The following is a 27,281-nucleotide window of genomic DNA, read 5'->3' on the forward strand; positions in this document are numbered from 1 at the left end:
AAATCCAATGGGACTTAATATTTATTCTTGAAAGCTTATTTTAAAAGAGGGACAGTTTGCGTGCTGAAAAAAAAAAATTCATGTTTCCAATCTTTAAAGAAGTTTGAGTTGCATTGAACGCAGCGTAAACTTTATAAGAAACACAAATACAAAGAGTACAAATTTTAAAATACTTTTGACCGTTTGACCATGCTTTTGACCTTTCAAGGAAAGCTGACAAAATCATAGTAGCAGCGAAAAAGTATGACATGGGTTTTCTGTTTATACATCTCGGGCATTTCACAGAAAATAAAACTCACTTTGGGACCTCTTCTGTCCAGGGATGGGACACTTCTTTTTGACGAGGAGTCTTGCCTTGAGCAATGTAAGGATTAATTTTGCTCGCTCCTCAATAATACTAGCCTGTTTCCACCTTCTAATATTTGTTTCAGACAGTTTAGCTGGCAAAGATCTGAAGCTAATGCTCCTGCAGACAAGCCTTTCAGTTGCTCAGGAACTAGGATTGCAGTGCAACGGCTCAAAAATAATAAGGCTCCTGGCATCTGTGGATTAAGTCCAGAGCTATTAAAATATACCAGGCCTACAATACTCCTGTCCATGCACACCCTGTTCTCTATAATTTGGTAGATTGAGAGCACCTTACGAATGGTGTAAGGATATCATAATCCTCTTGTGGGAGAGGAAAGACTCTAGAAGTGACTGTTTAAGCACGTGGAAATAATCCTGTTGTCTGTCAATGAAAACTTTACTCAAGGATCTTGCTAGGTTGATGTTACAACATAATTCACAAAGTTTGGCGATCAGAGCAAGGGGGTTTTGTGTTGGACCGCTCAACCATTCACTAGTTTTTTCATAATTCGACAAATGGTAGAAAAGGTCACGGAATACCGACAAAAATCATTTATTGCCTTTATAGACTTTCCTGATGCGTTTGAATTAGTCAACTGACGAGCCCTATGGTAGATTCTTAGGGCGGCCGGCTTTTCCTAGAAATATTGCAAATATTGCACACTGTTTACAGCTACGTTGCAGTGAACGACCGGTGCAGCCTGTCCTTCCAGATAACGACAAAGGTGCGTCAAGGATATGAATTCGCCCCAGAAATTTTCAACTTCATCGAAGACCACGTTATAACAAAGACTATTTCTTGTCTTAAATTTGGGCCCAAGTTTGGGGATCATGTCATTTCAGACGCTGACTTTGCTGATGACTTGGCCATTCTGGCTGACTCCATGGAACAACTGTTGGGAGCGCTTCAAATTCTATGACATGGAGCAGCAAAATTCGAACTTCAGACTAAGTGAAATAAAACATAAATCATGGCCATTGGCTCGTCCTCTCATACTAATGACTCTTCAGTCAAATTGGAAAACCGTTACCTCTGGCAAAAACCAAACATCAGCCGTACAACAAAACGGCGTATTTTCAATGTCTTCGTCGGCTCTGTAATGTTTTACGGAGCTAAGTCATGGAATTCATCAGCTGCAATTCTTAAGTCAATAAACATTTTTCAGTCGAAGTCCCTAAGAAGGATCGAAGCTCTGCGATGTTTCGACTTCAATAGAAGCGAAAGGATAAAAACCACCTACGAATCTCGCCCTCTCGCAGCTGGTTGGCAACGACCTAGTTGCTGACCGAAGAAGCGCTGGTCCAACAGTCTGTTCGACAGCCTGGTGCACATAACCTTGATGAAGCACTTGCGCCTGTCATAGACCAAAGCAAGATGGAGGAGGCTGAGGTAACTCTATACGCCATGCACTGTCCCACAGGAGACAAGTCAACATAAGTAAGTCATCTCCATGGAGAAAAGTAAACACTTTGTTTCTCGAATAAAAATATATAAACGGAAAGAAAAAATGGAGAACAGATACATAAAATTCAAGAAATGGTTGGTGACCAATAGCCCTTTCTTGTGTTTGATTTTCTGGTATTTTTATTTCGTATTCTCTTTTGGAGTCGTGAGGAAATAGCCCGTGTAAAAGACACATCAATAAATGACTCGAGTAGACTACCAAGATTTGCGTAAAATAAATGGTCATTTTTTTTCTTTTCATGTATATTTGTTCAGTTTGCCATGACCCGGTTGTTTTTTTTAGCAAATAAATATCAAATCATATAATATATCCTGCTAAATCTTTCAGATTTCGGTTAAATTTTTTTCTGTTACACCTTCTTAGGGGATGATGTTGTGGTAAACACGTTTGACATCATCGCCAACTAGCGTTTCTGTTGTGCTTTTGTATAATGTTTCAGTTTTCGGTTTTGGATATCCAATTCTTGGGTTTTATTTAAGTATAAAGAAGACGAAATATTTATATTAGGGCATATTACCCAAGGTGCTGAGACAATAGGTTATAAAACACATTAGATGATAATTTTCTTAATAGAACTGTCTTTCAAGTAAGGGAGGCTGATGAGGTAATTCATCACCTCATATTTGTCTGGGATGGTATCGTAAGAGTTACCTAACATCAAAGGAGCGAAAACATAGAAATAGCTTTCCTGTTTTGTTATTTTGTTGCTATATCCACATATTTATGGAATTTTTCGTTCCACGTAGTGTATTTCACTACAATAAAGTATAGAAATCTTGCTTGTTTATGGCTACACATAGCATCTAAATAACCAGGCTCTGATAACAAACAATAGACTATAAATATTTTAATACACAAAATTTAGGTACTTTTATTACTTCTTTACACTTAACGCTTTAAGATTTATTATTAGCCGACTTCTTAAAAGGGGAAACGTTTTATGTTCTCATCGTGTACATGTATTGAGTAAGGCTCGTACTTAATCATTGTAGCCTTATACCGACAGTACTTAACTTTTCTTCTACTTAAGCTCTATTGTCTAGATTTGTTGGGTGGAAACCTATAAAGCTTGTTAGTAACAGTCCAGAAGTAACTTATGACAATTAAGGCGTATACGCATTGATACCTTAATTAAAGGGCAAGCCTCAACATACAAGCACATTGTGTGGTGTGTGACATTATTCTTGGGACGAATTATTGACCTTGATAAATCATAACTCTTGAAAATTTATTTGTCCGGCTCAATTTTTAGCTATCCGTCCTTTTAAAAGTATAAGTGGGGCTAAACTTATTTCTTTAGAACTGCATAAAAATCATGAGTTCGGAGGATTAAACTTAATCGGTCGAATTGGCTGAAAAACAGTGAGAATGTGCGATTTTATTTATCTGGTAATTGAGCTGTTCTGAAGAGAAATTGATTTATTCCACTTTTTTTTCTTTAGCTTTAAATTCATTGATTGTCTCAACTATGCAAGTCAATGAGTAAAATACCCCAAAAAACGAATTAACGTTCAGTTGACTATCGGACTCGAAAATGTACGGGAGTATATTATTCATGTTTAAACATATATGTAAAGACAGAATATTAAGAGTTACGTTTTGGTCTTCTTACGCTATGAGGAAGTAGTAACAGTTGGCCTCCACATCAAACGATCTTGGGTCAAGACCACAGTTTATTTGGGAATGATAGCCCCACTTCCAAGGGAACGCCCAAATATATTCCCTTGCTTGCCACTTTTCAAAAGGCTGGTAGTTCACCACTAAACATTATAGAGAAATCTTCCTCTTTCTTTTGAGTCATCTGACCTCATTGCTGCCATATTCTTAATTTAATTTGTTAATAATTGGGGGCTGCCTGGATATAGCCCTAACTTGCAATTCTCCTGGAATATCACGGTTTTTATTTTCTCCCTCCGCCGCTTTTGTTAAATTGTTCACATTATCTGGTTTCTTGTGAATCTCTGAGCCCCCCCCCCCCAGTATATTTCAGCCGTTACGACTGTAACTACTCAATAAGATTGTTTGGAGGGGGGATAGGGGTTTTCCCCTCTGGAAAATTCTTCCACCCCCCCCCCCCATATTCCACCCGGATGATTTTGGATGTTCATTAGAAGGAAAATTGAAATTTATACTCACCTCTTTAAGTCAGATAACGTTGCCTATAGTAAACAGCCACAAGACTTCAATGTATTATTATTATTATTATTCAGAGGCACTTTATATGGAATGGATGGTCATAAAAACTTCAGAGGGGGCTCATTCGGTTGCAAATTAAAAATTTTAGTGCCCGTTTTAAAATTTAAAAGTGATTATAGGTCAACCCCCCACACACTTTTCCCCCCAATGCATCCGATCAAAATTTTGAGATCAGCCATTTTATTCAAAATAGTCCAAATGTCAAATAACTTTGCTTCCGGGTTTGACAACCTCCCCTCCCGTAGTCCCCGGTGCAAGGGCTGTAAGTTATGCAAGTTGCTCATTGTTAACATATGAGGTTTTTTATTAAGAAAAGAGGGTAGGTTTGATCCTGGATCTTCAAAAAAGCTTAGATTATTTAGGTTAAACTTTAAGGAAATGTTGAGAGGGATGACAAACAAATTCAAAACACACTTTCTCTTTGCTAGTTGTGAAAAGGGAACATAAGCAATATCTAAGTAACAGCTGATGGCATTAGGTTGAAACTTTCAAAGTATGTTGGAGGGGGAGATGAAGAGTGATTGGAGGGCAACCAGCCACCCTTCCCTTTCCCTTTTTGTGTGTCCCTCTCCTTAACATTGGCCATGGACAAGAGTTGTAAATCATGCATTTTATCCATTCTTAACATGCAAGATTTGTCATTGGGAAAGGGAGGAATGTTTTATACTGTGTTTGTCCGAAAAGACTAATAGTATTGAGGTGAAATGCTGGGGAATGTCGAGGGATATGTTGAGTTAAATCAGGATATACATTCTGCATCTAAGCTATCAAAAAAGGTGTATCTTCAATATCCTAGGAGCAGCTAAGGGTCTGAATATTCAATCAAAAGATACTATATGCATCTCAATTGTCAGAAGGTCGTATCCGAAATAGTCCAGGAACGGTTAATTGCATTTTGTTGAAACTTTCAGGGAATGTTGAGGCGGCTTTGAAATAAATCTAAAGCTACTAATTAGAACTTTTAAGTTAGAATCGGGTACTTTAATTAGGTTTGGCAATCAAAAACAGACAAAAATTAATTTACATATTTCTGTTTAAAAAAAGAACACCTCCCTCGAGGTGGTTTCAGGCACCCATTCTGTTTCCCTGCTCTGCAACGACCCACTGACACTCCTTCTTAATAGCTGATGTGAAATTATACCTTTCTGTACGCAATTTCATCGAACATTACCTGAATCAACTTGGTCACTACTAGGATATTACTACTCCCCTCCCCGCATCACCAATAATAAAGGCAGAGACCAAAAATATACGTGGGAACCAAGAAGGGTTAGACAACAAGTCCCGAAAACTCATTTAATTTTTATTTGAAGGCTCAATGAGACTTAGAAAACTTGGCCATTGAAACGCAATTCTTTAGACATCTAGCCCTCCCCCCTCCACACGCACACACGAAAACCTACCGCCGCTCCTTAATGATCCACCACTGTATTATGAAGCAAATCACTTCAATTAAATAAATCATTACAATAATTGCCAGAAACATTTTTGTGCGATACGAAGGGAATGTGTCAGTTCAATATCCCTTGGGGATATTGAATGTATCAGTATATCAATTTCCCCTTGGAGAAATTGATATATATATTCCCTCTTGATTTTTGGGAATATTTTTGGTCTACGCTGTTATTATGAAAGTAGAGAGTAGCATTAAACTCCAAAAAAAGCGGAATTTATTCTGTAAAGGAAGATGGCTACTCCTTCCTCATCTTAACCTCCCAACCTCCCCCTTATGATCGTAGAAACTTCGAAGGATGCTCATTCGATCGGAAATTAAGAATTTCAGTCTTTCTTTTTAAGTCGAAAGTGATTAGAGACCAAACAGCCCCTGTCCTAGAACCGTTTTGATATCTAATCCTTTTTATAAAAGTGATCACGCATCCATGATCTATCTTTGGTAAAAAAAAAATTCACAATTTCAAACAATTGTAGGCAGATGCTTCAAAGGTTGCATTTTAGTGCCAAAAAATCCTAACTATCATTTAAGCCTTCAGATAAGTACAAAATTAGTTCTAAGGGAGAGGCGGGGGAGCAAACGGAAGTATAGTTTGATATATAATCCCTCTTGATTTCCGGGAATATTTCTGGTCTGCGCTGTTATTATGAAAGTAAACAGTAGCATTAAATCCCAAGATGAGAAGAATTTATTCCGTATAGGAGGGGGGCTGCCACTTCCTCATCCTCTTCCGGGGAATTTTCCGCGGAGGGGGGGGGGGGGGAACGCTGGCTCCCGTTTTGGTGTCGGGAAATTGCTGAAAAGTTTTAAATAGGTTTTGCTTTTTCTTGGTGTTCATTATTATTATGTCCTATTCCTTGTTTTATAAGAACATTAGTTAAAATATTATAGAATTTATAACCACAATGCAAGTTTAGACTGAGCTGTAAAAATACTGCCATCTTTGCATATTTCTATATACTACTACTACTACTGCTAACAACTCACCGCAGCACCAAGTCGTCTGAGGCCAGCACAGTTACGCATGCTCCTCCTCGATCCCAATATTATTCAAAACCTCTCTCTTTACAACTTCCCAGGAAGTTTCCATTTCCCTTAAATGTTTCTTTATGACATCCTCCCACCCCAACCGCGGACGACCTGCTTTCCGTTTAGCCCTAGACGGTCGGCTTAAAAGGACAATCTTCGGCACTCTTGTCATCGTTCATCCGCAGAACGTGCCCTAGCAATCTCAACCTTTCTCTTATTATAGCCCTATAAAACTGGATTGAACTCACACTTTTCGTATAGTCTACTGTTTGAACTACGGTCAGTCAGCCGAGTACCCAGAATAATCCGTAGGCAATTTCTCTGGAAAATATCTAGCAAATATTCATCCGCTTTCCGTAGTGCCCATGCTTCAAAACCATGTTTGACCACTGTCATCACTGTAGCTTCTAATATTCTAATCTTGGTTTGCAGATTTATTTTCCTATATCCTATTCTTCCAATCTTTTTATTTAACTGTGAAAAACCTTCCTGAGCCTTGGCTATTCTACTTTTAACATCTTCACTGCTCCCACCGTTTTTAATAATGCGAATACCAAGGTAGGTGAAGGTGTCAACCTGATTAATCTTTTCGTTACCCAACGTTGCCCTTTCATCTTCACTTATTCCCAGCCTTAGCAACTTAGTCTTCTTAACATTAATTTTTAAATATAATCTAGCACACTGAACTCGCAAAACCTCTAAAAGTTCATTCATTTTGCTCACACTTTCATCTAGGATGCTTAAATCATCAGCATAATCTAAGCCCAGAAGAGCTTTTCCCTTCCCATTCGATTCCGTGTTCTCACATTGCCTTTCCTGTGTTCCTTAATACAAAGTCTATCAAAATGATCCATGTAAAGGGGGATGGAACGCAACCCTGCTTAACTCCTGATTTAATACGAAACCAGCTGCTAGTCTCATTTCCTACCTTAACCGCATTTTCTATTGCATGCTCTTAGCATGCATGCTTCGCATCCGAATACAGCCGAATTTTTCCAACTTATATCCAACGAAAATCGAAGTGACACATATCACACAAAAAGTAGAGTGGGCGGGGTGTAATTTTGCTAAAATAATTGCAGTTCTGTAGTGGAGTCCAAAAACCTAATTTTGACCGTCTTTTTTGATGAAAATCAACATAAAATATATACACAGTTGCAGAAATGTCTTTTTTATTATAAAACATTGTCATAATGCTTAATGTAAAATAAATTGTTTTTAATTTATTTAATAACCCCTTAAATTCACAAAAAAGCCGTCCTGGCTAAGTGGACGTGCGCTGGGTTGAGAATTATTTGTCCAAGGGGCACGGGTTCGTTCCCTGGCGTGGCCAGTTATTTGGTTTGGGACGCGGGTCAGTGGTGTGACTCTGTAAGCTCAGTCAGAGCCAACCCGGGTCTAAATAGGTACCTGGAGAAATCTGGGGAAGGTAAGCAAGAAGGGTGTGCGAAAGCGCAGAATGGCTGGCCCCCAGCCCCCCATTGCACTTCCTGACTGAAGGGCCACGAAACGGAGATCAGCACCACCGGTTTGGACCTTAAGGGTCTAGTGCCGTCATACTTACTTTTACTTACTTACTATATTGACAAAAAATGTAATCCCGGGTGATTATTACAAATACTCGTATAGTGGCCCATAACAAATATTCGCAACTAACTTTGGAAGTATTGGAATTACAGGTGAGGTGGATGCTTTAGATTTTCGATCAAACTGTCTAAGGTCTTTACAGTGTTTTTAGTTTTAGAATTTAATTTTAGGCACTTCGTTGCCGTTCGGTGACTCACTAATGAAATTTTCTTCGGTGGAATTAAAAATTAGATGGAGTAATAGTTTAAATAGAGGTGTTAAATATTCAAAATCTCCAGTGCAGTAAACTTTACAGTCTTCTAAAATTCACAAATTGTAGGAAAATATAGGTCAAAACATTTTTATTTCAACTCCGAACCATTTTTTTATCCGCCAGTAGATGATGTGTTGTTAAGTAGCGTTGTTTAAGGATATATTGTTCAAGGATGTGTCAGGGGCGGATCCAGGATTTTTTTAGGGGGGGGGGTAAAATAGGCTGATCCGATAAACTTGCGATAGCAGCAAGTTTATTTAACGCAAACTTGCGTTACTTAAGTAAATTACACTACTTTAGTCTACGTTAGGGGGGCGCGCGTCCCCCTCGCCCTCCCCCTGGATCCGCCACTGGGATGTGTGTTATTAAATACATATTGCATGATTAATATATTGAAGTACCGGAACTCATTAAATGTGAAAAAAATGACCAAGGAGCTCCAGTTTTTAAAAATTAATTAAAAAAACTTTTTCAAAAATAGTTCTCTTAAGAAACGTAGAGTCATATTAAAACTAAAATCAGGCAAAATAAAGTCAAATAATAATTCAAGCTTTAAACTAACAAAATTGCTGGGAATAAATAAATGAAACTCTAACCCCCCCCCCACTCTCAACAGAATATGTATTCCTCTTCACCCAGGAAAGGACCTCTTAAAGTTCCAAGCAAATCAGACACACAAAGTCAAGCATGTCCTTCCCTCTTTCCACCATATAACCTACCTGTAAACAGTTGACAATTTGCATAGTTAACGGCCCTTGCCCCAGGGGTTGAAACTCTCGACTATTTGGAAGAAATCGATTATGTAAAAGTTTGGATCTGATAGCATGGAGTAATTACATGGGGAGCTTATATTTCCAATCGAACGAGCTTCTCCCGTGTTTTTATGACCATTCCTTCCATACGAAGTGGTCGGAAAATATATGCATGTTAGGTACACATTCAGGCCGTTTTTTCACTCATCAATGTGCTAAGATCTTACATCTTTTGTCAGAAAACGCTTAAAAGTGAAATCTTTGAACTAAGATCTTACTTTTTTTGCCGTTTTTATACAAACGTCTTTCATCATTCTTCTCTGATCAGCGGTCAGAGAACAATGATGAGTATATCATCAAAGTTCTCTCATTATTGTTCTACGTGGCAGAACAGTGGCGTTCTTCACACTTTCTGCTAACATCAGTGAGCTGTAAGATCTTTTAACAAAGATGAGTTAAAAAACGATAATCTTTGCAGAAAGATGCAAGATCTTAGATGTAAGATCTTAGTGCTAAAAAACGGCCATATTATAGGCAATGCTAGAGCGTTGCCTCGGATTTGAGGGAGTGTCAATGCGTACTATTGAAAAGTGCTTCGGTATTTCTTTCAATGTCAAAAACATCTAATTATTACCTAGGATTGTCAAAGGGTACCAGGGCCAATATTTGATCTATATCCGATTTGTATTCTTTTTGACAGGAGTATTCTCGCAGACATGGAATTTATTATTATAATGCAAGCGATCGCTCTTAAATGCTTTTTAGTCAAGTGCAATAACTTTCATTGACAAGTTGAATATTCTATTAGTTCTTATTGGAAATTCTAAGTGAAAAACACGCGCTAATATGAAAAAAAAGAAAAAAAACTACATTTATTGCCAACCAACTCATATCATCATGCCAAAAATGGAAGGGCGAAAATGAGTTATAATATGAGACAAATTCCGCTAGTTGATCTTTATTCCATTGTGGCATTTGCAAAGGCATATTTATGTCGTAAGGGAAGCCTAGCGAGGGAGACTGTCAAGTATCAGGAAGGAAGGATAATAGTGAGCAAGGATACCTTCTGCTCCCAAGTGTACTGAAGATATTTATCCATTTGTACTATAGCGCTAGCAGTGATTGTATTAATTGAATTTTTATAATGTTCAAATCATGACATGTACAAAATAAATATACAAGTAATAACAAACAGTGCATCGCTCATACAATTAATCTGAATTCAATAACGCTAAAACTAATAGTTAATTTGCAAGCAACAATCATAGTGACAATCGTCACTTAGCTGGCACGTGCTCATGAAGTTGTCGATAGAGAGGGATATGTATAGAAAAATAAGTGGATTACAAAGATCGGGTCACATATAAGTTAAATGTAGCCAAACCACACCATTTTAATGACAAAAAAAGAACGTAATTAACCTGTAAGGGACGGTATTGTGCCAAAATTAAGCCGCATTAATCAGCAACACACAATAAGTTCTTGAGATTTTTCGGTCCGTTTAATTCCTTAGACATAATAATCCATTTTTTTTTTGCTTTAAAATTTTTGAAAGATCATTTTACTTTTCGTTGGGATTTGAAGAGTTGAGGGAGCCTACGTCCTTGAATCCATAAGAAGGAGACGCATCACTCTTCCCACACCAAAAAAAGATTTTCCTTGCTGCTCAAGATGGCGGACTGTAATTCTCCTGTGTGACGTTTTTAGCCATGGAGATTCCAATGGTGAAGCTTCAATTTCGATTTGACACTATTTTCGAGGGATATCAGGGTATTTTTCGAAATTCCCATAAATTTGTTGTCGCAATAAACTTTTACCATTAAGATTAATCGAAGTAAACGAGAAGACGAGAAAACGAAAGAGCCATTAAGTGTATCGTATTGCCTGAGACAGCCGCCAATGAAAAATAATTTATTCGTCGCTTCCACAGTCCAAAGTGATCCAGTATTATGCTATGAGTTATTTACTTATACAATCCCCTCGTCTTTTCCTTTTATTTCCCCATTTAATTGCGAAAACATAGGAACTCTAACAAATCAAGTGACTGCCCTTTGGATATCCTTTTTACCATTATTAAAGCTTTTATTGCTTTCAAAGCCCTTACCTACCCTTTTCAGTAAGATTACCGAGTCTGGTTAATTTCCATAAATTTGGAAACAGGGCTTTATACCCCCTGTAAAATAAATACAGAAAGCTTGGTTTTGAAGGGGTTCGTCCTGTCTCCCTTACTCTCATATTCTCAAAACTTTACGAAGGATTTCTTGTCGAGGGGATTAAAGAAAAAATCCTACATTAGGGATCTGAGGCAATTAGGAAATCTCAAATTCATTCCTACTTCCTTTTGTTTTGTTCATCTTGTTGACTCTATTGGGAAAATACTACAAAAACCAAATTCCTGGCTAAATTTATAAATATAAAACAACAGACAGAATTTCCATCCGCTGCTTTACCTTAGCATATGAAAGAACTTTATGTCCCCTTCATAACTGTTCCGTGTCCCCTTCATTTCTGTTCGTTTTAATACCATATCCAAGGTTACCGTAAGTATGAGGAGAGGTGACAACCCGTCGAATCCGACTCTTTAAATCATCTTTTGTGAAATATTGCTTCCATTAAAAAAGCTCATATAGTGTATTTGCTTTTCAAAAAAAAGTGTAATTGTCCAAAATGAACTTTCGTCTCCACAATAACCGGGGATCTATTGCCTGTTGTACCCATGTTACAAGCCTAATATGAAAATTTCCCGCGAATGAAGTATAATTAGAAACTATTTTTGAATCCCCACCCCCCCCCCCAAAAAAAAAGATATATATTTATCCGAAGACCCATTGAAAGTTAGAAAAGTTGGGCATGAAAAAAACATTTTTAAGACTTCAGGCTAACACTCCCCCTCCAGATGTAGGAGAAAGCTCCTACCTCCGCGAAGATCCACCGGCGCTTCTCCATAATAGCTGACGTGCAATTATACACATCTTTACATAATTTTATCAATCATCACCGAATCAACTTTGTTAAAAGAAGTTTCAAAATTAACTTCTATATAAATCGTTTATATTAATCTGACTACGTGTATCTTCAGGAGCGAATGTGCCACCAAGCGGTATTACTGCCCTGGAACTTGGGAACTTAATACAAACTCTTTGGAAATTTTAGTTACGTTGAACAGCTCAGAGTTTGCAATCGAAAGCCTTGTCTCTCTCCTTGGGGGAAAATTATCGGTTTGTGCCAAAAAATGGGAGAACACCGCCTTACCGCGGCACAATTTTTTCAGCTACTTGAGAAGATACTAGAAGTTCTTACTTCGGTTCGCTAGAGCCTTCTTTCGATTTTCCAGGACCATTGGCTCGATGAAAAAAAAGTATATCGTCTGCGGTATTTCATCTAAGCAAAACTAGGAAATAGTTTTCAGGTTGATATTAATAACCAACATTAGTACCAAAAATCCTTGACTTTAAACCAAAAAATACGACAAAGGCGTGGATTTCTGAGATTTAAATTTCCTAATTATCGTAGATAATTTGTTTTTATAATTTACCTTACTAACCGCAAATGAAGATGATGATGAATATTAATTTCCAAAGATCATGATTCTTTGACCTCTTTTTGTAATTACTTTTTTTTAAGACTTTTGTAAAATTCGCTTGCATTTTTTACAAAATATTCGCAACTTTTTTTGCTGCTAATTTTTGTAGAAATAAGTATTATTCCGAATACCGCAAAAGGTTGTCATTGATATGTCATCTTTTTTTTCTCAAGTTAGTAAATAGCTGTGTAAATGGAAATTCTCAGAAAATGTTAATTGGAAATTTATAAAATCTGGACTAAGTTTCATACAACATTTTTGGACGACTTCGGTTGATGTAGTTAAAAAACGATATGGGGAATTTTCTTAAATTAAGAACTATGCTCCCCCTCTCTCCCATCTGAGCAATCCAGACTCAGTGGTTCGCTTCCTTTTTTAAGTTTAGAATTTTAGTTCAGGATGTGAAAGAAGTTTTTATGTCTTTTTAAAATACGTTTGGTTTCCTTTTGCGGATATGTTAATTTTAGCTGTAGTTTATGGGATTTTCTTTTGTCCTCGCTTAAGCGTATATTAACAAAATATTTGCGTGATTTTATTCCTCGATTTATTTTGGATGGCTACTATGGTTACTATTTCCTCCGTTACTTTTACAAAATTTTTTTTTTGTTACTTTATTTCAGGCATCCATGCGAGCAGCAGCCATGTATACTGTATCTGGCCCTGAAGCGCTAAAACAGACTAAAACAGCTAGAGCAGGTCTTCAACTTGGCGTTGGACGATTCCATAGATGGATGGCGGATGTCCGACTTGGAAGGTTCATTCATGAGTAGGTTTTAATTATTTTAGTACTTGCTGATGCCCTTCGCAGTGAAATGCACAATTCTAGTAATGCAAGAAGGGATGTGTAGCTGGCAATGAGTCAGATACGCTTGATTGATATTGGAGGAGGGAGGACTAATCTGAAAAAAAACAGTTAAATTATACGGAAAACATACCAAATTTTATAATGTATAGTATAAGTATTAATATTGGCCGGAGGGGTGCACGGCCCAAAAAGCCTCTCCCTCCCCCATAGTGTGTATGTGTTTGGTGCTAATATTTACAAATGCGACTTGACATCTGCTATCCTCATAAGGACTGTCACTGTGGATTGAGTTGTCACATTTCTGTACTCATTTCATATTTATTTATTATAGGTTCTCCTTTGTTAAAAGCTCCTCTGCTAAAACTTCTTTGTTCTCACTATATAGCTAATTTTTTGTTACTATAATGTAGCACGAGTCATAGTTGCTTGTTGAAATAGAAGGAAATATAAAATAATTAAAAGAATATACCTTAAAAATAGGACCTCGCCGAGCATTTTGATTTAGAGGGGAGATGGTCGATTATGGGAATTCTTTCTAAGGGTCTTTTTAGCTATTTTATAATCGCAGAGCGTGTATTTTAATGTGTTTTTGTGCCTTCTTTGGGGAGGGGGATAAAAGCTGATACCCCCCCCCCCACTAGATGCGGCCCTCATTAAAAATGAGGTTCATACAAAATACTTAGCTGCAAACATAGATTGTAAGTACTGTGTCTGTTACGAACAGATCTATTACGTAAATAGAACTACCATTGTAAAATACTTGTTGTAGATACGCAGCTGTGTACATGACTGCTGGCATTGAAAATCTTCTTGAAGAGATTGTTCTTCAGTGTCTCCCACAAGAACAAGAAGCGCTACTAACGGCTTCCGTACTAGAGCACGCCATAGCCACTAATGGAGATCTTTGGGGATTATTACAGCCATATGCACATCTTAATGCTGGTAGAATATCTTCAGGTAAGACAAGAAAAAATTATTTGAAAGAAAACAAAATGCTCCAAAGTGCATGACATTCCTATGAAGAATTCAGAAACTTATGAACCAATTTGGGGCATAGCCATTGCCAAAATTGATTAACTTAGTAAACTTCTCCTTCCTGAAAAGAAATTGAATAAAAAAAGCAAGTTTTTCAATTGAAAGTAAGGATCAACATTAAAACTTAAAACGAACTGAAATTATTCTGTATATGAGGGTAGCTGTCCCATCTCCAACCCTCGCTCTTTACTCTAAAGTTTGAATTTTTGTCACAGTTCTTTAAGAAAGATTGCTCAAACAAAGGCCCTTTGAAATTATTGGGAAGTGTTATTAAAGAACCCTAAGACTTTAGCGTAAAGAGCAATGGCTGAAGAAGGAGCAGCCCCCTCATATATGGAATAACTTTTGTTCGTTTTGATTTTTAATGTTGCTCCTTACTTTCAGTTGAAAAAAACTTGTGTTTTTATTTAATTCTGATTGTCTTTCAAATTATGCCAGGAAATTCCCCCCCCCCCATTGTAGCATTTATCGTGAAAAGTTTTCCCGTAAACTTTTTTCTACTCGGAAATCCCCCCCCCCGCTCCACAGAAAGTTACCCAGAATACTTCAATATATTTTCCTATAACAATTACAAGGCCTATATTTTAATAATATGAAAAAATTAAGTAGCTTCCAGTCCTTTCCCCAGGGACTATGGAAGGCAATGTTGTCACCAAAAGCATAGTTAAAGGACCTTTCAGCTATGCTGAATCAGATGGATATCTTAAAATTTTAATGGAGTTTTTGGGTTAAAAATGAGCGTGGGAGGGGCCTAGTTGTTCTCCAATGTTTTTGGTCACTTAAAAGGGCACTAGAACTTTTGGTTTCCGTTCGAATGAACTCTCTCGATCTTGTGTGACCATTGGTTCGATACGATCACCACTGGGGAAAACGATAAAAAAAATAATAATAATAAAAAAAAATAAACACGCATCCGTGATCCTGGCAAAAGATACAAAATTCTACATATTTGTATATTGCACATTATCCAGTTCTTAAAAGAAAAAAAAACACAAAAAAACATTTCAACCAAACTGCCCCCATTTCAAGAAAAGTATAGCAAACATTCCTGAATATTAATGGGTATTATTAAACTTCCCCAATAAGTGTTTCAGTTCATGGGCGCCATAAGGGGGGGGGGGAGGCAGCCCCCTGTCTGAATGACGGTGTCATATATTTGTATTAATTAAAAAAAAATCCACAGAATAAGTTTTCAAAGAAAAGTAAAGAGCTCGATTAAGCCAAAAATGGGCAGAAATAAAGTCAAATAATCTTCCAAGCGTAAAACTACCACAAATCCCTATCAACGATTAATTGAAATTCAAAATGAACAGAAATTATAATAAATAGCCCAGTCAAACTCAAAACGAGTAAAAATTAACATTACTAGGGCGGACAACCCCCATAACTCAGGCTTTACTGAAAAAATAAATAAAAAAATGACTGCGGATTGTCAATTTAAATTACGTATAGTGATCTTCAACTCCGCTATTCATTCTAATTTCTGTTAATTTTGAATTTCATTTAATTATCGATAGGGATTGGCGGTAGTTTTAAGCTTGGGTATGACTTGGCTTCATTTCTGTACATTTTTGGCTTGATGGAGCTCTTTATTTTTCTTTGAAAAGCTTGTTTTGTGGAAATTTTTTTTTAGATGAATTCCTGTTCGATTTTTATTGACAAAGTAATTTTCATGACAAATAAAATATTTTATGTCTTTTCGTTCTTTTTTTCTATAAGAATCCATAGTTTGGCATACTTGTGGGGGTTTGACATGCCCAATATTCCTAAAGACAACCGTTCTACTATGCTGAACAAAATGGCTGTCTACAAGATTTTGAATGGATATGTTTAGAAACTAAATCCACTAGAGAGGTGGCCTTATTGCCCTCCAATCTCTTTGTAGTCTTATAAGGTACAATAGAGCTTTTAATATTGAGTTAAATTAGCGTCTTTTATTGTTTCAATTATATTTCTAGCTATCATAGAGTGGTGCTGCCTACGATATTGCTTTTATGCCTTTTTGAAAACCTACATGCAAACAGTTTCTTCGTTTAACTGGAACGCCCCCTAAACATTTCTTAAAATGTTTACCTCAATGCTCTAAGTTCCTTTAATTACGGCAGCTGTACCGTTATTACTAAAAGTATGCTCGTAGTGCCTTCTGTCTAGCTAAAAATCCCCCGCAACTTACTCTTAGAAATCTAACTTAATAATATAAGTCGTTCTTAAGATATTGCTTTGTCACCTTTTTGAAAGTCCACATGCCCATAGTTTGTTTTGATTTAGTTCAACGACCGCCTAAATATTTCTTATATTTGATTACGGAAGAAATTCTTATATTCTCTTTGGACTATTGGTTACAAAATGGCTGTCTCACAATTTCGATCGAATTTGTTTGGGGAAAAGAGGATATCAGGGAGAGGGGGGGGGGGCTGTTTTCTCTCTATCACGCTTGAATTTAAAAATGGAACTAGAAGTATGTATTTCCAATCAAATGAGAGTTCTCTAAAGTTCACAAGACCACCTCTTCATAAAAGCCTTTCATCCTCCAGGAGCATAACTTAAAACCCTCATCCCCATACTTTGGGGGGTTGTGTCAACCCCGAAGGCCGTGTTATGAGATCTTTGGACTATTTTTGAACAAATGGCCATGTTAAAATTTCTATCAGATGTATTTGAAGGGGGGATATGACGTGGGGGGGGGGGTATAACTGCCCTCCGATAAATTTGACTCTTAAAAATGGCTCTTCAACTTCCAATTTCCAATCCAATGAGCCCAATCCAAAGTTTATACGACCACTGTTTCCATAAAAAAAAACCTTAAATACCCTCGGGGCATACCTCGGACAAAACACTACTGAAATATTCCAACTCTTTCATTTCAACGAAAGAAATTCAAAATGAACTTTGAAAAATCAAGAGAATTTAACTGTGGCAAGGTAAACCACGACAAAAAACTACTGAAATGATCCAACTCTTGCATTTCAACGAAAGAAATCCAAAATGAACTTTGAAAAATCAAGAGAATGTAACTGTTACAAGGTAAACAACAACAAAACACTACTGAAATAATCCAACTCTTGTATTTCAACGAAAGAAATCCAAAATAATCTTTGAAAAATCAAGAGAATGTAACTTTGACAAGGTAAACCATGACAAAACACTACTGAAATATTCCAACTCTTGCATTTCAATGAAAGAAATTCAAAATGAACTTTGAAAAATCAAGAGAATGTAACTGTGACAAGTTAAAGCACAGCAAAACACTACTGAAATATTCCAACTATTTCATTTCAATGAAAGAAATTCAAAATTAACTTAGAAAAATCAAGAGAATGTAACTGTGAAAAGGTAAACCACGACAAGACACTACTGAAATATTCCAACTCTTGCATTTCAATGATAGAAATTCAAAATGAACTTTGAAAAATCAAGAGAATGTAACTGTGACAAGGTAAACCACAACAAAACACTACTGAAATATTCAAACTCTTGCATTTCAACGATAGAAATTCAAAATGAAGATTGAAAAATTAAGAGAATGTAACTGTGACAAATGTAAATCATGACAAAACACTACTGAATTATTCAAACTCTTGCATTTCAACTATAGAAATCCAAAATGAACTTTGAAAAATCAAGAGAATGTAGCTGTGACAACTGAAATAATCCATTTCTTGCATTTCAATGAAAGAAATACAAAATGAACTTTGAAAAATCAAGAGAATGTAACTGTGACAAGGTAAACCATGACAAAACACTACTGAAATACTCCAACTCTTGCATTTCACGAAAGAAATCCAAAATGAACTTTGAAAAATCAAGAGAATGTAACTGTGACAAGGTAAATCACAACAAAACACTACTGAAATATTCTAACTCTTGCATTTCAACGAAAGAAATCCAAATGAACTTTGAAAAATCAAGAAATTTGTAACTGTGTCAAGGTAAAGCACAACAAAACACATTTCAACGAAAGAAAGAAATCCACAATGAACTTTGAAAAATCAAGAGAATGTAACTGTGACACGGTAAACCACGGCAAAATACTACTGAAATATTCCAGCTCTTGCATTTCACGAATGAAATTCAAAATGAACTTTGAAAAATCAAGAGAATGTAACTTTGACTAGGTAAACCACAACAAAACACTACTGAAATATTCCAACTTTTGCATTTCAATGAAAGAAATCCAAAATGAACTTTGAAAAATCAAGAGACTGTAAATGTGACAAGCTAAACCACGACAAAACACTACTGAAATATTCCAACTCTTGCATTTCAATGAAAGAAATCCAAAATAAACTTTGAAAAATCAAGAGAGTGTAACTGTGGCAAGGTAAACCACGACAAAACACTTCTGAATTATTCCAACCCTTAAATTTCAACGAAAGAAATTAAAAATTAAATTTGAAAAATAAAGAAAATGTAACTGTGAAAAGGTAAACCACGAAAAAACACTACTGAAATAATCCAACTCTTGATTTTAACGAAAGAATTCCAAAATGAACTTTGAAAAATCAAGAGAATGTAACAGTGACAAGGTAAACCACGACAAAAAACTACTGAAATATTCCAACTCTTGCATTTCAACGAATGAAATTAAAACTGAACCTTTAAAAATCAATAGAATATAACCTTGGTAATGTAAACCATGATAAAACACTACTGAAATATTCCAACTCTTGCATTTCAACGAAAGAAATCCAAAATGAACTTTGAAAAAGCAAGAGAATGTAACTGTGACAACTGAAATAATCCATTTCTTGCATTTAAATGAAAGAAATTCAAAATGAACTTTGAAAAATCAAGAGAATGTAACTGTGACAAGGTAAACCATGACAAAACACTACTGAAATACTCCAACTCTTGCATTTCACGAAAGAAATCCAAAATGAACTTTGAAAAATCAAGAGAATGTAACTGTGACAAGGTAAATCACAACAAAACACTACTGAAATATTCTAACTCTTGCATTTCAACGAAAGAAATCCAAATGAACTTTGAAAAATCAAGAAATTTGTAACTGTGTCAAGGTAAAGCACAACAAAACACATTTCAACGAAAGAAAGAAATCCACAATGAACTTTGAAAAATCAAGAGAATGTAACTGTGACACGGTAAACCACGACAAAATACTACTGAAATATTCCAGCTCTTGCATTTCACGAATGAAATTCAAAATGAACTTTGAAAAATCAAGAGAATTTAACTTTGACTAGGTAAACCACAACAAAACACTAATGAAATATTCCAATTCTTTCATTTCAATGAGAGAAATCCAAAATGAACTTTGAAAAATCAAGAGAGTGTAACTATGACTAGGTAAACCACAACAAAACACTACTGAAATATTCCAACTCTTGCATTTCAATGAAAGAAATTCAAAATAAACTTTGAAAAATCAAGAGAATGTAACTGTGGCAAGGTAAACCACGACAAAACACTAGTGAAATATTCCAATCCTTGAATTTCACCGAAAGAAAACAAAAGTGAAATTTGAAAAATCAAGAGAATGTAACTGTGAAAAGGTAAACCACGAAAAAACACTACTGAAATAATTAAACTCTAGATTTTCACGAGAGAAATCCAAAATGAACTATGAAAAATCAAGAAAATGTAACTGTGACAAGGTAAACCACAACAAAACACTACTGAAATAATCCAACTCTTGCATTTCAATTAAAGAAATCCAAAATGAACTTTGAAAAATTAAGAGAATGTAACTGTGACAAGGTAAACCACGACAAAACACTACTGAAATATTCCAACTCTTGCATTTCACGAAAGAAATCCAAAATGAACTTTGAAAAATCAAGAGAATGTAACTGTGACAAGGTAAAACACGACAAAACACTACTGAAATATTCCAACTCTAGCATTTCAATGTAAGAAATCTTTGAAAAATCAAGAGAATGTAACTGTGACAAGGTAAACCACGACAAAACACTACTGAAATATTCCAACTCTTGCATTTCAACGAACGAAATTCAAAATGAACTTTGAAAAATTAAGAGAATGTAACTGTGACAAGGTAAACCACGGCAAAACACTACTGAAATATTCCAACTCTTCTATTTCACGAATGAAATTCAAAATGAACTTTGAAAAATCAAGAGAATGAAACTGTGACAAGGTAAACCACGACAAAACACTACTGAAATATTCCAACTCTTGCATTTCAATGAAAGAAATCCAAAATGAACTTTGAAAAATCAAGAGAATGTAACTGTGACTAGGGTAAAGCACAACAAGACACTACTGAAATAATCCATTTCTTGCATTTCAATGAAAAAAAGTCAAAATGAACTTTGAAAAATTAAGAGAATGTTACTGTGATAAGGTAAACTAAAACAAAAAACCACTGAGATATTCCATCTCATGTATTTAAATGAAATAAATTCAAAATGGACTTTTCATAATCAAGAGAATGTAACTATGACAAGGTAAACCATGACAAAACACTACTGAAATATTCCAACTCTTTCATTTCAACGAAAGAAATTCCAAAATTAACTTTGAAAAATCAAGAGAATGTAACTGTGACAAGGTAAACCACAACAAAAGTTTAATGAAATATTCCAACTCTTGCATTTCAACGAAAGAAATCCAAATGAACTATGAAAAATCAAGAAATTTGTAACTGTGTCAAGGTAAAGGACAACAAAACACATTTCAACGAAAGAAATCCACAATGAACTTTGAAAAATCAAGAGAATGTAACTGTGACTTGGTAAACCACGACAAAACACTACTGAAATATTCCAACTCTTGCATTTCAACGAAAGAAATCCAAAATGAACTTTGAAAAATCAAGAGAATGTAACTGTGACAGAGTAAACCACGACAAAACACTACTGAAATATTCCAACTCTTGCATTTCACGAAAGAAATTCTAAATGAACTTTGAAAAATCAAGAGAATGTAACTTTGACTAGGTAAACCACAACAAAACACTACTGAAATATTCCAACTTTTGCATTTCAATGAAAGAAATCCAAAATGAACTTTTAAAAATCAAGAGAATGTAACTCTGACATGGTAAAACACGACAAAACACTAATGGTGGGAGGGGAAGCCAAAAGTTGGGGGGATGGGGCCCTTTTGTCTCAAAATGCGCAAATTAAATAGTATTAAAAATGGGGGGCAAAAAATTTGGGGGCCCTGGGGGCTCATTGGGGGCTTGGGGGGCCCTGGGGGGCATTGGGGGGGCCCTTTAAGGTTGGGGTAGGAGGGCCCTTTGGGGTTGGGGCAGAGGACCTCACAACACTGTTCAAATAGAACTTGTGTATTATAACGACCACAGAGTTTCACCCTCAAATCATCTTCTAAATCATCTTCTAAAATCATCTTCTAAAATGCCTCAAACGGTTTCGCTTAAATCATCTTCTAAAATGTCTCAAAACGATTTCGCCCAAAATAATCCCTAAACGTAATTTCTGCGTGTTTTCTTTTGGAGTCCCTGCGCTGTCAAATTTAAAATTCCTAGGAAACCATTTCCCGCGTTAATCTCTTCATCTCATACGTGTTCCTAGCTACACTATTATGGTTTCGATAGACTATCAATTTTATTCCTCTGACTTAAAGATCAAAGAAGCCGTATTTAAAAAAAGGATTTTTCTATCTCTTTAGACTCCCGTATAATTCCTAGGAAACAAGTGATGTCATTTCTAATTCCCCTTTCGTGAATCAATAATTCCCCTTAGAAACAACAAATAAATACTCTTTTCTTGAATCAATAATTCCCCTGAGACACAACAAATAAATTTCCTTTTCTTGAATTAATAATTCCCCGTAGAAACAACAAATAAATTCCCCTCGAGTCGATCAATACATTCCCCTCGATTATGCAAATCAAGTTCTCAGAAATTCTCTCCCCTGCTTGTCCTAGATCAATACATCTCTTCCCCTTAGTGCGCATGTGCAAACTTCACCCCGGAGACACCAGGACGAACAACAACAAATAAATCGACCTTGACATCATCCATTAGACTCGATCGATAATCCTTGAATAAATTATAGCCCGTCGGCGTTAGACTAAATTGTAGATGGCAGCAGTGGTGTCATCGTGGGAGATATTAGTGGGGTTCTACTGATAACTACTATATTGTGGAACCTAATTACTAGATCTCAAATAAATAATGATTCAAGTTCAAGAAAACTCCAGCTTGTATCTCTTAGAGCATACCCCTCCTCCCTTACCATCTCCTCTTGACTTTTTCCCGTCAAAAGGTCACACGTGCACAGTACCCGTCCAATCGATCCATTAATTTAAGAATGCATAGTGAAAAGAAGACAAACGAACGAGGCGCTGTATTGTACAGATGCAATGACCAATATGCTTTTGTTTTACTATTTTATATTTTTTTTTTATATTTATCCCTGTTCTTAAGACTTTACTCATGAATTTACAGTCAATTGTAAACTAAGCGCTTTGATACTGAAATCCAACAATAGACTAATCGATTAAGGAATTATATCCCCCAATATACAGTTATAATTAAAATGAAATTGAAGTGTAATAACAGGTAAAACTTGAAAGGAAAGGAAAATATTCCATGTGTGAGTTGGGCTTCCCCATCCTGAACCCTGGCGCTTTATGCTAAAAATTTATAAAGATAGACTGAAAGCATTTGTGGGTTCAACAAACGTAGCAAACTTAAAGACATTTGAACTACAAAAATAAAGCAGTTGTGCATCTATAAGCTCTTGTATTCTTGAGGTATTGTCAAAAAGCTTTTCACCGAGTCTAGTTGCCCCTGTGCTTGAGTAGTTGTATTAAAACATTGGGGAAGAAAGGTGAAACTTCAGCATAGCAAAAAATCAAAAATGAACTACGCGGCTATGGGGAATTATAGGTCCACTGTTTTCATGGTGCGCTCTTCGAACGAATCTTTTTTTATGTTCTCCTTGGACATTGGCAGAAAGGCTTGGTGGACAGTGGCCCCGTGAAAAAGAAGACATTAAAAATATATGTGAAAAGTGAAATGCAGAATATTTCCATTTAAAACCCGTAAAAAATGCCTCCCCCCTCCCGTCTAGAGCTCCCCCCCAACCCTCCAAAAATTGAATGAAATTGGTCATACTACCCCTTCTCCCACATCTGAAAATGTTGTACATGTAAGCATATAAATGTGGACTCTGGATGTTATAGAATCAAACAGTTCGTGGTAATGAACTATAAGTAAGGAGCGACCCTGCTCAATAGTAACTGAAACTCTAAGAAACGGAATTAAGAAACGGAAACGGATACCAGTAGATACATCAAAAGAATCGGATTTTTATGCTGATTTCAAATATGTAAGTTTCATCAAAAGTTAGTCTAACCTCATTTAGTCTTAACCATCAAAAGTTACGAGCCAGAACAAAATTACCTTATTTTTGAAAAAAGGGGGAAACACCCCCTAAAAGTGATAGAATCTTAATGAAAATCAAACTATTAGATTCGGCATAACAGAAAACCCTGTTGTAGATTTCAAGCTCCTTTCTGCAAAAATGTGGAATTTTGTATTTTTTTGCGAGAAGAAAGATCACGGATGCGTGTTTATTTGTTTTTTCTTTTCCCCAGGGGTGATCGTATCGATCCAGTAGTCCTCGAATATAATGAGAGGACTCATTGGAATTGAAATTAAAAGTTCTAGTGCCTTTTTAAGTGACCAAAAAATTGAAGGGCAACTTGGCCCCCTCCCACGCTCATTTTTTCCCAAAGTCACCCAATCAAAGTTTTGAGATAGCCATTTTGTTCAGAATAGTCGAAAGTCGGCTGCAAGTTATGAACTTTGCCCATTATTTACATATAGTATTGGTTATTGGGAAGTATACAGACGTTTTCAGGAGGGATTTTTTTCTGGTGAGGGGGGAGGGGAGGGGGTGGGAGGAGGGGGTGCATGGAAGGGTCTTTCCATAGAGGATGTTTTCTTGGGGGAAGGGAGATTCCTATAAAGGGGGTTCCAGATTTCCCACCATTATTTAAAAAACGATCAGAAATTAAATAAAAAAAACAAGTTTTTTTTAACTGAAAGTAAGGAGCAACATTAAAACTTAAAACGAACAGAAATTATTACGTAAATTAGGGGGTCTGTAGCCTAGTCAATACCTCGCTCTTTACGCTAAAGTATTTTTTCGTACTTTCAAAAGAGCTATCTATTCTAATTAAACGGCCTTTGTGGTTCAGAAATTTGTGATTCGAACAAAATTCGAATTTTAGCGTAAAGAGCGAGTTATTGACTAGGGGGAGAACCCCCTCATATACGTAATAATGTCTGTTCGTTTTAAGTTTTAATTCTTCTCCTTACTTTCAGTTGAAAAAACTTGATTTCTTTTATTTAATCAAACAAAGAGCAAGCCGGGTATACATACAGTCAAGCTCGTATCCAAGATTTATGTTGAGGGGAGGTACAAAAAAAAAATTACCAAACGCAACAAAACCTGTTTTGTGTACATTTTGTCTCCACTTTTGTGCTAAGTCGCAAAATTCGGTTAAATTTCTTGAGCCATATTCTGACAGATCATGTGGGACAAGCTCCATTAGATACCAAATCGATACCAAACCCTTTTACCAAATCGAGCCAATTACCTATCTAATTTCTAATCCAATCTCTGAGCCACAATCTGATAAGTTTCTTGAGCAATTTGAACTACATTCCCTGAAAAAGATGCTATAGAATTTTTAGCCAAATTCGGGTAGATTCTCTGAACCAAGTTTTGGTGCATTCTTTAGCCAGATTCTGGCACATACCCTGAGCTACCATTCTGTAGATTCCATGAGAAAGATTTGGTAGATTCCTATCCCAAGTTCCGAAAAATTTCTTTTGGTGAATTCCAATTCTTTTAGCGAAGATTCGGTAAATTCTCTGAGCGATATAGAATTTGTTTACTCAGGCAGGAAGGATGAGTTACATAGACAGGGAGTAGGGCTCATGATGAATAAGGAAGCTGCTAAGTCTTGTTTAGGCTGAGAAGGTATTAATAATAGAACACAAATTGCTCATTTTGTGACTAAAAAGTTCAGGGTATCAGTTATAGTAGTATACGCCCCTGTAGAACCAACTGATGGAGATACTAGTGACTCAGATGAATTTTACTTACAGTTACAGGAGCAAATAGACAAGGTCCCAGGTAGAAATATCATGTTATTACTGGGAGATTTTAACGCCCAGGTTGGTAGAAATAAGGATAGATGGTATCCCAGCTTAGGTAAATTTGGTTTAGGAAAAGAAAACAGTAATGGATACAAACTTTTGCAATTTTGTAGGTATAACAATCTAGTTATAACCAATACGGTGTTTGGTCATAAAATGGCTCATAAGCTAACATGGTATTCACGTGATGGAAAGACTGCAAACCTCATTGATTATGTTATTGGAAATCGAAGACCGGCAGGACCAACACAAGATGCTTGGTTATATAGGAGTGCTGTTATTAATGTTAAAAGTAAAGGTCACCATCTAGTAGTGCCTAGGGTTAATTTAAAGCTGAAATTTCAGAAGAGTAATTACCCCTCAGGAAATCATGAAGTTGGTAGACTCCGGAATGAGAAATTGAGAAAGACTTTCCAGGAACAGTTGAATACTAAAATGGAGGGTTTTAAAAATTGACAATGTGGAAGATGGTTGGGATAACTTTAGAAAAATAATTTGTGAAGTTGCTGAAGGTGTATTAGGGAAGAAAGCTAGAACTGCAGCTAAGAATATTTGTGAAAAAGCTTTACCTTTAATAGAAAGGAGAAAGGACTTGTACAAGAATTATCTGAGTGATAGATCGCATGAAAACAAAAGAAATGTAAAGAAAGTGGAGAAAGTATTGAAATATGAACTAAGGAGCTGTGAAGTGGAGGCCATGGATAAAATTGCCGAGGATTTAGAAGATGCAGCTAGACGGCATAATAGTAAAATATTGTACTGGCACGTTAAAAAATTGAGAGGTAGTAGTCAATCCGGACTTGTCCAAGTTAAAGATAGTAATGGGGTTGCAATTAGCGATAAGGAAAAAGCTAAAGCAAGATGGGCCGAACATTTTGAGAACTTGCTTAACCGAGATAGAGTTGCAGGAAAAAATATAGAGGAAAATGAAAAAGTATGTGATACCTTGGGTGTGAAGGAAGATTTGTTTTGTGAGGAGGAATTAGCAACAGTACTAAAAGGATTAAAAAATAATAAGGCTCCAGGTGCTGATAGGGTAGTAAATGAGTTTCTTAAATATGGTGGCTCTGAGGTTAGAAATACGTTATTGAAGATTATGAATATGATTTTTGAAAAAGGAGAAGTACCTAACGATTTTAGGAAAACCTTAATTAAGCCACTTTATAAGAAAGGTGATAAAAGTGAGTGTGGTAATTATCGAGGCATTAGTCTGGTCTCTGTAGGTAGCAAATTGCTTAGTAAAATGATACTTTTTAGACTGAGAGATGCCGTAGACAAAGTTTTAAGAGAAGAGCAGTGCGGTTTTAGAAAAGGTAGAGGATGTGTTGACCAAATTTTTACTCTTAGGTTAATAATTGAGAAGTGCCTAAGTTTTCAAACACCTTTGGTCCTCAGTTTTATAGATTAGGAGCAAGCGTTCGATTCTGTTGAGAGAGGAGCTTTAGTAAAGGTTTTATCCTTGTATGGTATACCAGACAAATACATTAAAGTGATGAGTGCTATATACGAGAATAACACTGCTGCGGTTAAGGTAGGAAATGAGGTTAGCAGCTGGTTTTGTATTAAATCAGGAGTTTAGCAGGGTTATGTTTTATCCCCCTTTACATGGATTATTTTGATGGACTTTGTTTTAAGGAGCACAGGAAAGGCA

General features: G+C 36.1%; 1 protein-coding gene across 4 annotated transcripts in view; it reads left to right on the forward strand.

Moving 5' to 3' along the window:
* The window catches only part of LOC148952171 (ankyrin repeat and BTB/POZ domain-containing protein 2), a 321,201-nt gene that overhangs the window by 263,489 nt on the left and 30,431 nt on the right, over nucleotides 1–27,281 (forward strand). For all 4 annotated transcript variants that reach the window (XM_089089639.1, XM_089089641.1, XM_089089640.1 and 1 more), the window contains 2 exons: nucleotides 13,288–13,433; nucleotides 14,242–14,429. In XM_089089639.1, the coding sequence (XP_088945765.1) occupies nucleotides 13,288–13,433; nucleotides 14,242–14,429 (334 nt within the window). The remainder of the gene's footprint in view (nucleotides 1–13,287; nucleotides 13,434–14,241; nucleotides 14,430–27,281) is intronic.

The sequence above is a fragment of the Artemia sp. Qi Xiang Cuo genome, chromosome 5, assembly GCF_049724085.1.
Source record: "Artemia sp. Qi Xiang Cuo chromosome 5, ASM4972408v1, whole genome shotgun sequence".
Classification (NCBI taxonomy): domain Eukaryota; kingdom Metazoa; phylum Arthropoda; class Branchiopoda; order Anostraca; family Artemiidae; genus Artemia; species Artemia sp. Qi Xiang Cuo.